The 11,416-nt window shown below is 43.6% G+C and overlaps 1 protein-coding gene across 2 annotated transcripts; it reads left to right on the plus strand.

Annotated features, from left to right (window-relative positions):
• Positions 1–1,190: 1,190 nt before the first annotated feature.
• sgo1 (shugoshin 1) lies at positions 1,191–11,262 on the plus strand. Of its 2 annotated transcripts, none has more exons than XM_056583186.1 (10): positions 1,191–1,343; positions 1,521–1,658; positions 5,588–5,802; positions 6,018–6,070; positions 6,174–6,235; positions 6,374–7,282; positions 7,546–7,677; positions 8,022–8,186; positions 9,251–9,428; positions 10,076–11,262. In XM_056583186.1, exons 2-10 carry the CDS (start codon positions 1,523–1,525, stop codon positions 10,230–10,232), a joined length of 2,007 nt encoding a protein of 668 aa, XP_056439161.1. In that variant the 5' UTR covers positions 1,191–1,343; positions 1,521–1,522; the 3' UTR covers positions 10,233–11,262. The 2 variants fall into 2 exon arrangements, with proteins under 2 accessions (XP_056439161.1, XP_056439162.1); XM_056583187.1 differs by having other exon boundaries at positions 1,197–1,343; positions 9,320–9,428.
• Positions 11,263–11,416: the final 154 nt, after the last annotated feature.

An 11,416-nucleotide genomic window follows, 5' to 3' on the forward strand; every position in this document is an offset into this window, starting at 1 on the left:
CAACTAGGTCGGTCACGGTGTTCAGGTATTCTGCAACTGTGTATTCTCTGTTAAGGGACAAGCATGCAAACTGAATCTGGATTTTGGTGGTCTCTTTCCAACGTGCCAAATAGTTTTCCTTTTGTTTTCTGATCATTTGGTTTTGCCTGATGTAGTGGTTGTTGTGTGTGGGCCAGCGGAGTCCCAGGACAAGCTGGCTAAGGAGACACTTTTCTGGATGTAACTCTCTGTGGGTCACCCAGTTGCTATCGTGATTTGACAAAGGTTATTGCCAATGTCAGTGTCAGTCATCATTTTTGGATGGTTGGTGACATATAAGAATGTTAATGTTGATAATTCAATGTGATTAAGTTAACTTGATTATGTGAATCAAGGTTTCAATTCCTTCTCAATGTTTTTTTACCCCCACAAATGTGGGGTCGTCCTCAACCTTTAGAGGGGATAGGACTCTGAAGTCCTTTGAGATGACAGCCCAGCACATACATATCTGTCAATCTTTCTGTCTGTCTGTCTGTCTGTCTGTCTGTCTGTCTGTCTGTCTGTCTGTCTGTCTGTCTGTCTGTCTGTCTGTCTGTCCCCCCACTCATCCATCGTTCTCTCTATTTTGGTTAAACTTTTTAAGAATTCCATTATGCCTTATTAGTTAACAGATATTTAAGTTATGCATTTATGAATAGTTATCTAGTATAATATCTAGTATTAAATTGTATTATATATAGTATAATATCTAGTATAATATATTGTATAATATCTAGTATAATATATTGTATAATATCTAATATTATACATAGCATTATGCATAGTATAATATCTAGTATAATATTTAGTATAATAAATAGTATTATACACAGTATTATATACAGTATAATATATAGTATAATATATAGGATAGTGTGTAGTATTCTATATAGTATAATATATAGTATGATATGCACTATAATATATAGTGACTATAGTATATAGTATTATATATAGTATATTATATAGCATACTATATAGTATAGTATATAGTATTATATATAGGATAATATATAGGATAATATATAGTATTATATATTAGAATATATAGTTAAAAATATAGTAGGATATATAGTATTACATATAGTATAATATATTATATTATATATAGTAGAATAAATAGTATTTGGCTCCATCTCGTGGCCATCGTCGGTCAGTACAGGGGAAGTGACGTAACACTTTGCTGTGTGCCAATCATCAGTCGCAGCGGACAATTTGAATGTGAAGCAACAGAGAAAAACGGAAGCATAACTGAAACACGCTACTTCTTTATCTTATTTACCTTCTAAACGAATTTGGATATTATTCATGACAACATAAAACAGGTACGGTCTGTTTGCTGTTGAAGTTAAGGAGCCTTTATTAGACAGAGTTGGTCGGCGGTTAAATTAAATCCAGCATGCTAGCGTTAACATGAAACCTAGCCCTAACCCTGTGGGTCTCTAGGCCTCCTCCTGATGATCCCCACCACTGATCTATATTATCATTGTCATTATCATAAGATATGGCGAGGGAAAGGGGGCAGAAGAAATCCTTCAAGCAAAGTCTGGACGACATTAAAGAGAAGATGAGGGATAAGAGGACCAAACGGCTGGCTGGTGCCTCAGCCCCAAGAGGAAAGAGGATTAACAAGACAAATGGTGAGGGACGACCGCTCAATAGACAATGATCGTATGTTCGGTTGATGTTACAGCAGTATTACGTTAATAACAAGTATATAGGAATGCGTTTATTGCAATATAGGCCTATTGCAGCTCATTGCATATGCTCAAGCAGACCGTGGTGAAGTTAGTTTGATGTTGCATATTCGACAGATTTTCGGATATTCATTTCCTATGGAAAATTGCTTTTTGCTCAATAGCTTCTGAGTTATTGGACCCAGACAACCCACACTAATGCAGACTTGTCTTTCTATGTAGTACTAACAAGACACACCTCACTCCAGGGCTCTACACTAACTTTTTTATTCAGGAGCACTCGTGCCCCTAAGTTAAAAAATTTAGGAGCACAGGGAAAAAAAATGGGGGCACAATAGGTTTTTGTTTAGAACATTTATTAGCGTGCAGAAATTGCACACGCCAACAGCAACAACTTACTAAAGCAAAATTAAGACAAATAAAAAGACAAGATTACATTTAGGCTACACAAAACGGCACCAATTTCGGCTTCCACCGTACCAGGGTTATTGGGCTGGGTTCGATTTATATAGAAATCGGGACAGCGAGAATGCCTAGTGGACTCGATGTGTTTCACCACAGCTTCGCGTTTCAGATGAGGGTTCCCCGTTATAAACAGAGAGGAGCTTGCCATTGCCGATGGGGCTCCCTTACAAAATGTACAGAACATTTTCATGTTCTTAGCATCATAAACTAGCCACCCGAAATCCTTCAACCAGTCGGGGGTTGAATTTGTAGACTTTATCGACTACAGTAACAATATTAACTTTCTCCACGCAGTCTATTCATAATATTGTAATGACCACGGAAGAGGCATTGAATGAAGTATTGATTAGACAGCGATTTAGATACCTATTAAACCGTGGAACACACAAGACTGGTAACCATAGCAACGTAGGTAAACAAACCCCGCTAAACCCTCCCGTAGCGCCTCCCGCGCTACGCCCATCCGGAGGCGCACAGAGCTTTTGGCCGTGAAATTATGTATACAATACAATACAATTATATTATATAATATTCTATATAGAGCTCGGGGAGTCGCAAACGGCAACAATCACTTTCTCCTCCATTCTGCGGGGCACCCCGGACTGCACTGCAGGGAATGGTTGGCCGGTTGAAAACTGATTGGCTGTTACGTTACGCACATCACTCAGTGGCAACGCGAATGTCGCGGCAAAGTTTAAATATTTCAACTCGAGCAAAAGCGGCGTGCTGCAAATCCACCTGAAATACACGTGAACGCGCTCGCCCGTGCCGGGCAAAAGTGTCGCGCTGCAAATGGAATCGCTGCTTTGTATGGAATCGTTTCACACCTTCGCGTTTGGTGTGAACGCACAGTATAGTGCGCTGTGGAGAAGTCACTCGCACGCGTGCTCCTGTTTTGTTTTTCTCGTTCGCACGCCGAAATATTCACTCGCAAATGCGAGTGAAATGGGCGCACTGTAGAGCCCTGCCTCACTCAAACACTAAACACCCCAGACCAATGCAGAACTATTTTGCTATGATATACTAATTCATTTTCTAAAGAAAAATGCAGAGCCCTTCTTGTATATGTGTATTTTTTGGTTAATTTATTCATTAATTGTACTTTTTTGCACCTACTATTTCATTTACAATATTTAAATAACCCCCTTCTTCTAGATATCAGAAAACAGATTTTGGCTTTATCTTCCACCAGGGGCACCAGCAGGAGCATTGGAATGGAACAAAGTATTTTTCCATTCAGCATTTTGTTTCTGTATTTCAGTGATCATTTCATTATGTGGACTTACCCAAAGAACATTTAGACGATGCATTATGGGGCTACACAAGCCCGGAACTGTGCCTACGCTGGATGCAACAATATTGAACAAAAAGCCATTTTCAATATTAAATGAATGGTTTGTCTTTAAAGAGGCACTATGAAAACATTAAAATAGGAGGTGCAAAACCAGTTGCCTTGCAGTGCCCAACTCGTAACACTTGGGGGGAGAGAGCTGAGAGTGGTGGAGTGTATTAAGTCAATGGTTCGAATGGTTTTCACCTCTTTCGATGCTTTTATCCTAGACTGAAAAAAATATATAAAGACTGACAATTACTTTCTCTCCATTGGAACCCATTCATGTTTTTCGATCTTATAGGTCCCATGGGCTCTACCGGAAGCGGCGTGACTTTGCCACTTTATGTATAGGGAGGTTATTCCAGAGGCGGGGAAAGAAAGCCCTATCAACTTTGGTTTTTAGGCAAGAGTTTGGGACAGATAGCCTAATGCCGCTTTTCCACCGCACATGTAGCTCGACTCGACTCGACACGACTCGACACGGTAGCAGCGCGGGTGCTTTTCCACCGCAAATAGTACCTCCGGGACGTGGGCGGGGTCGTCTGCGCGAAAGGGCTGTGACGTATTTTTGTACGCGACGCAAACAACACCTACGTAACCTACACATGGACAGAACCAACATAACAACAATGGAGAACATCGATGCGATGGTATTCGTGTTCGTATTATTAGCTGGCATGTTGAAGAAGTGGAATATGTTGGCTGCGGCGCTGCTATGGCTGTTACCAGCATGGTTGCCATGTCGCTCTCGTGACTTCGTCACACTCTCTGGCCAATCAGTGGCCGGCCGTCTGCCGACGTCACCTTTTAGCATCGGCTCAGCCGCTTGGAACCTAGAGCGAGGCGGTACTAGAAAAAGAGGTACTTGAGGTACTAGATCGCGGTGGAAACGCAAAAAAGGCGAGCTGAGTCGAGTCGAGTCGTGTCGAGCTGGTACCATGCAGTGGAAAAGCGGCATAATAGTTAATGAGAGGAAAATCTTAAAGGCCTAGAATGACAGTAAGGACTTAGTAGGTCGCTTAAATAATGGGGTGCCAACTAGGGATCGACCGATACAGATTTTTTAGGGCCGATACGATACCGATATTTTTTCATCAGCCATGAACGATATGCCGATACGCCGATACCGATTTTCTTGAGCCGATATTTAGAGCCGATATTTAGAGCCGATACTGCTTTTGCTCCCTCAATCATAAAAATTACACTGATAACAAATGTTACAAGTATCAATTTAAAAAAATGAAAATTTATTGAACTTCAATATAAAAAACAATATTTAACAAATAGTAAAAACAGGTGAGGTAGAACAAGTAAGAACAAGTAGATGAACAATATTTAACAAATATTAAAGACAGGTAAATATCGGCGAAAATCAGCCACGTATCGGCCGATACCGATACACGTAAAAACCGCGAATATCGGCCGACCGATATATCGGTCAATCCCTAGTGCCAACCCATTAAGGGCTTTAAAAACAAAAACAAAACTTGCAAATCCATTCTAAATTTGATAGGTAACCAGTGAAGTTGGGCCAAGACAGGAGTTATGTGCAACTGATATGCAATTTTGGGAAAATGGCGTGCAAGACATATAGTGTGGTGTGTCTTATTAGTGCTACTTAGCAGAACAGATTTACATCGGTCTGGGTCCCATAACTTGGAAGCTATTGAGCAAAAAGCCGTTTTCCAAAGGAAATGAATAGGATTCTTAAAATATTTAAATAAAATAGGAGGTGCAAAATATGAATTTTTAGTGAGGTGTATTTTGTTAGTACCACATAGCAGGACAGGTCGGCATTGGTCTGGGGTGTCTAGGTCCCATAACTCAGAAGCTATTGAGCAAAAAGCAATTTTCCATAGGAAATGAATAGCTGTTGAATAGCCAACATCAAACTAACTTCACCAACGGTCTCAAGCAGAGAGTTTCTTTGGCCTAATAAGCTACAGTTTAGTTTAGTTTAAATGTAAAACATGACATCCGTATATTTATTCAAATCAAACTGCTCCTGTATAACATGCTGCCCAACCAAAGTAAAATAAAACATTAAACTACCGGATCTTCCTTGGTCCATCAGTGTGTAACTCGAGCGGCAGCATCCTGCAGGGGGTGCAGCAGAACAACACGGCGCTGGCGCTGGCCCTGCAGGCGGAGAAGGAGAAGCTGAGGCAGGCCTACGGGGTGGTCCTGCAGCTGAAGAGGGAGCAGCAGGCGCTGTTCCTCCACCTCTTGCTGCTCAAGAGGAGGCTCCGGGACCAGGAACTCACGGACCAGGACGCCACGGCAAGGAAGGTGAGCGAGTCTTTGGTTTTTTTTGATGCCTCCTAGTCCTAGAAGAGCAAGGCATTCATGTTAGTTAGTAAGTACGTTAGTCCTCTAAGGTCAGGGGTATATGAGGTCTCAGCAGCTGTTGCCTGATCCTAATGTGTTACAATGGAAGAACGTTGAGTTCGGTTCTATGTGTTTGTAATTCCTTCCTGAATTCCATTCTCTTCTTTTTCTTTTAGTGTGACTCAACTTCTATTGAAGCTGCCTCCCACAATCCTTTGGAATTATCAAGGTAAAAGTCTCAACTGAAATAATTAATCATCAATAACAATTATAATTCTTTATCATATACTGACTTTAGTCATGTAATACTCGTTCTTTTTACCATATTTCAGGCAAACACAGATTACCTCTCACAAATCCCCTGTATCAGAAGAAGAGCCAGCTGTAATTCAAGGTATTCACAAAACTAGTAATACAATTTAAGGGACCTCACACAGCTTTTAATTTGACACTTAATGTAAAAAGGTTAATATAAATGACAACCATTGCAATGTCTGTCTGGCAACACGAGTAATAACACGGATGTGTCCAGGACCCCCGGCACCTGAAGAGGCCGGGGAGACTGCCTTCGTCTTCACCCTGCCCTCCACTGTGGGCGTGAGGCGCCGGAGAGCGGAGAGCTGCACCCGGAGACGCTCCCAGCAGACCCAGCAGCGGCGCTCGTTCAGCAAACCTGGGGGCTCTGTGGACACAATGGCGGAGGGCATGCTGGTGGCGGGGGGGCTGTTGACGGCGAGCCCCATACACAGTGACTGTAGCGCACAGAACCCAAGAGCATCACCGCCAGGAGGAGCGACAGCAGGGCCCGCCGACCCTATCGGCTCCGATCGGATCCAGCACTCCACCCCCGAGCCGCTCCCTGCTATATCCACACACCAGCCGCAGCCTCGCAAGAAACACACCCAGCAGCAACAGCCACAGCGGGTCAAACAAGAGCCCGCCGCGCGGAACCCCGAGAGGTCTCGCAAGGGGGAGCGGGGCCCTTTGAAGAAACCCTGGGAGAACACCAAGGTCAGCAGAACCCGCTCCAAGAGTCGGGACCGCTCAGCCAGGCCCCCGGCCGCACAGGGTCCGCCGGCCGACAATCTCAACACCTCACTGGGCTTCAACGACACGTTCGACTTCGACTGCGAGGAGGCGGTCCACCTCACCCCGTTCAAGGCCAAGGCCGAGGCGGCACAGGCCGAGGCGGCACAGGCCGAGACGGCCGTCCACAGAGACGGGGAAGGAGAGAGCCCGCTGACGACGCTACACGCAGGTACCCCGGGGGAATCCCCCCCGGGGGAGCCCCCCCTGTCCTCGCCTGAGTCGGAGGGGGAGCTGTACGTCCCTCGGAGGGGCCGGAGGAAACGCAGCTCCCCAGAGAAGAGCAGGACGCTGCCTGGACGCAGGGGGAGAAGGGTCACCAGGGTGGTCCTCCACCCACAACAGGAAGTGTCCGGTGAGCATTTCAGAATAATAACAATAATTGTTCATTTTGTTTATAAAGCGATTTCATTTACACAATCTCAAAGTGCTGTACAGTGAAAAGAATGTCCAAGTAGAGCTAAAACAATAAAACGCAAACTCAATACTTAGTGCCTTCCTATATAAAATGGTATTCAGGCTTGTTTGTGTTTTGTTGTATTAGGATGTTGATCTATAGAGTTAGTCACTAACTTCGATGTACATAAAAATGGTGTGTGTGTGTGTGTGTGTATAAAGTCTTTAGAGACAAGGAAACAGAAAATACGGCTATGGTGCAAGAGAGTAAGGCGCCTCCTTGCCCTGAATCCCCTGATTGGATGTCCTCCAGAAGCCCCGCCCCAAAAACGGCCAACCAGGAAAGCCCATCAGGTTAGTCTCGAGGAATAGGCCTGTCCTTTGTTTCCTGAGGGCACCTCTACTGGTTAACATCCTCACTGATGGATGGATGTGTGATCATCCCTTCAGGGAAATTGAGGCATAACCGCAACATCAGTACAAGCAAATAAGAATAAAAAAGGAATTTAAAGGAAAAATTTAATTTGGTTGACTCTGGTGACCTCAGTCAAGCCAACCTATGAAGAACTCCCATAGCACTCCTCAGAGCAACGTTAATAATAATAATGCATTGCATTTGCATAGAGCGTATATATATATTTTTTACCGCTTTTAACGTTAGCTTGTGTGCGTGTGTGTGTGTCTGTGTGTGTGTGCAGAGCTCCAGCAGGCGAGCGTGCTGGTGGTGACGCCGGGCCTGAAGGCTGAGATGATGAGGATAGACAGCGTCCTGTCCATCTCCATGGACCCTTCTTCTTCGGACCCCACGACCCCCGCCTTACCCAGCAAACGCCCCCGGAAGACCACCAACATATGCAAGAAACGTAAGCCCCCCACCCCCCCCCCCTCCTTGGCACCCTGGGGGGTGTAGGGTGTCATCTGGGTGTAGGGCAGTGTTTCGGTTTCCAAACGCTTTGGTCGTCTGAAACAGGGTTCAATATTAAAGGTCCCATGGCATGCTTCTTTATGGAAGACGTTCAATAAATTCAGCCTTGGTGCAGAATTACAGACACTACAAGCCAGTCCCACAATGAGCTTTCCACATACGTGCCGTTTTTTAGAGGCGGGTCAAGGTGGAGGGTGGGGGTGTGGCCCTGAGCAGCTTGCGCCCACGCTGCGCTCGTGTTTACAGTAGATGTAACGCATTGGCGAGGCGCACCCAGCTTGTGGCCGTGTTCTGTAAATATCTAGAACACTCCGGGTGCTCCGGCGGGAGTCCTTGAGCTCTATATTTAAATAATATCATATTATACATAGATATCATATAATATATATTATCACGCCGAGTTCCCCCCGCCGGAGCTGCTCGTCCACTGGTCCAGACAAAAAAAAAGTCCCCTTCAACAAAACACACACACACTTGGTGCTTGTACGTCGTAGCTCCTTGGCAGGCCAAATTCCCCGGGGCGGGCAAGGCAGAGAAAGGGGAGGTAACGTGGCCCCATATGACGACATATTGGGCTAAATTCGAAATCTGAGGGTCTGAGCTTTCATTTTTCAAAGGCGGAGCATGATACCTAGAGCTCGTTTTACACCTAACGTCATCTCTAGCCACTGGGGGACCATAAGCAGGCTAGGGGAACTCATAATAATCATGCCATGGTACCTTTAAGATCTTTTGAGGTTTTACTTTTTTACCTGCCATGGCAAAATAATCTAATCTGATCTTTGCAAACTGTGAGAGAATTGCCGATACATTTTACACAAGATTGATAGCCATATATCTTTGCTGTTTATTCTGCACAGGTGTAGGCATTCCATTTGTCCTTTCAAAGCTTTGTCTGTGTGTTTTTTCGCAGTGCACAAACTTCCCTCCACTTCACTTGTACATGAGTACATCCTAATGAACACCCCTTCCTCTCTTTCTCGTTCACCTCTTCACCTGCAGGTGGGTTTGGTGTGAAGTCAGTGGGGCGGGGCTTGAGTCTGTGTGATGTGACCAACATGTCCCCCACAGCCTATTTGAAGGTCCCAGGAGCGGGGTCCCGCCCCTCCGACGGCTCCACACCCAGCCGCAAGAGACGCTGCACCTTGACAGTGGACTACAAGGAGCCGTCACTCGGCGCGTGAGTAGTGCCCACGTAGATCGCAGCACTGATTGAGATGCCTTTTTAGATATGTGTGCTGTTATTGTGGCATTAGATATCGAAATAAACAATATACCTCAATTCTCAAATGGAAATGAGATATTGGAGATTAGATCAGAACACTTTAGGGTCCACTAACAGTGACGTATAAGTATCTACTACGACCAGTAAGAAACAAAAGTTTAAACAGATGAAGGGAACGGGTATTTGGTTAGGTTCCATGGGTGCCCTTAAATCCTTCAGCGTATCGCCAGGATACGCGTACCCCACTTTGACAACAGTGGGTCTAGACGTTGCAGTTACAGGGGGTTTCCCATTCTTGGATGCCTAGAGCGTTTATGTTATCTGTTTCCACAAATCCTGTTTATTCCCACCAATCGGTGTCTTGTAAACAGGTTTGTGGTTGAATGCTGCTGTTGTGTGCTTATAATTGGGTCCATTGAAATTCTTGTGACGAGGCAAGGGGCATCGACTTGCTACTTAAATGCACATTAGGGACAATGCATACAAAAAGCTCAAGTAAAGCTAAGAAAATAAAATCTAAAATGTCAGTTGCGTGTTAACACATCCTGTATTTACAACACCGACCACATCGGGTTGTTGATGCGTTTTTCGATTCCTGCCAGGAAACTGAGACGCGGTGACAAGCACACAGACCTGCAGTTCCTGCGGTCCCCGATCTTCAAGCCGAGCCCGGGGGCCCGGCGGTCTGTGAAGGGGGCGTCCAGGAAGAGCCAGCAGCCGCTGCTCAAGTACAACGAGTCCTTTGTGGGATGCCGCTGATGCTTCCGGATCTGGGCTTGTTGATTATATGAGCGATGTTTTTATGTGATTTGGAGCAGGCGGGATTATTGTGATTAGAAACTGAAACTACTTTTCCAACCTAAAACGTAGTGAATTGTATTTTTTTAGGTCATTTCTTTTGTAAATGGTTTCTGTGACCTTGAACTTCATGGGGGCCTTAACTAATGGGAGCGTCAGAATCCCTAACTTGAGCCTTTTATCGTCGATGTCTTCATTTCATTTAACATTTGCTTTTTGATTTTTAATGATAATAAACATTGAGATTATATATACATGTAAGGCAATACGATCCCCATTATCTAAATATATAAATATTATATCCAAAATTGCTGTGGCCAAACAATGGTTTTCAAACCACACACAGACGACACATCGTTTCACTTCTATTTATTCTGTCTATAAAATAAGCTAATGCTATTTCATTAAAGCAAGTTGTAAAAGAGCATGAAATATTTTTCAGACGATACAAAATTCAGTTTTTTTTTGTTCTTTAAGCTCGAAAAGTACAAACATTTCCTTTTATACAAAACAGCAAAAACGACATAGTATTGCACAATCTTTCATTTATCTCCAAAGTACAAAGGTAGCAATCTCAATCTGCAGAAGAAAAAGAATAAATTAAGACCTTCCATAAGCACTATTCCTTTTAAATTAAAGAACATAAATAAGAATAAAACTAGATAATTAAATGAGCTGTAAGTCAACGGCGATAGGCTTTTTAGTTAACAAAAATAGGTGAAAAATTTGCCTTGTTAAAGAATGCTTATTATAAAAACGAAAAAGTGCCTTAATTATTCAAAGTTTGCCTGATGCAGCTTATCTAGAGGAGCTTCAAGCCCTGAAAGTAAAATAGACCTACACATTCGAAATACACAGGCTAAGTGCTTAAAATGATTAAAATGTTCCATTTTTTTTGGCAGGATAAACTTGGTGTGAACACTTAATTCATTTTCGATTTTTTTCCGTGGTGAACGATAAATTTGATATGATTGACATCAAACACATCAGCTTATTTTTGTTCAAACGAACAAAAGAAACAGAAGATCCTCATTTCTAACGTTCTCCAGTTCTTCACAGGGAACACTAGTTGAGCGATGATTCCGATGGTAAAACATAAGGTTTCTGGGGCCGTATTCACAAAGCATTTTATCTTACCGCTAGGA

Source organism: Gadus chalcogrammus, chromosome 22, assembly GCF_026213295.1.
Source record: "Gadus chalcogrammus isolate NIFS_2021 chromosome 22, NIFS_Gcha_1.0, whole genome shotgun sequence".
Lineage (NCBI taxonomy): Eukaryota > Metazoa > Chordata > Actinopteri > Gadiformes > Gadidae > Gadus > Gadus chalcogrammus.

Coding starts and splice junctions, on each gene's coding strand:
- sgo1 (XM_056583186.1), top strand. CDS start 1,523: ATGGCGAGGGAAAGGGGGCAGAAGAAATCCTTCAAGCAAAGTCTGGAC. Junction 1,659..5,587: donor GAGGATTAACAAGACAAATG/GTGAGGGACGAC, acceptor TTGGTCCATCAG/TGTGTAACTCGAGCGGCAGC. Junction 5,803..6,017: donor AGGACGCCACGGCAAGGAAG/GTGAGCGAGTCT, acceptor TTTTTCTTTTAG/TGTGACTCAACTTCTATTGA.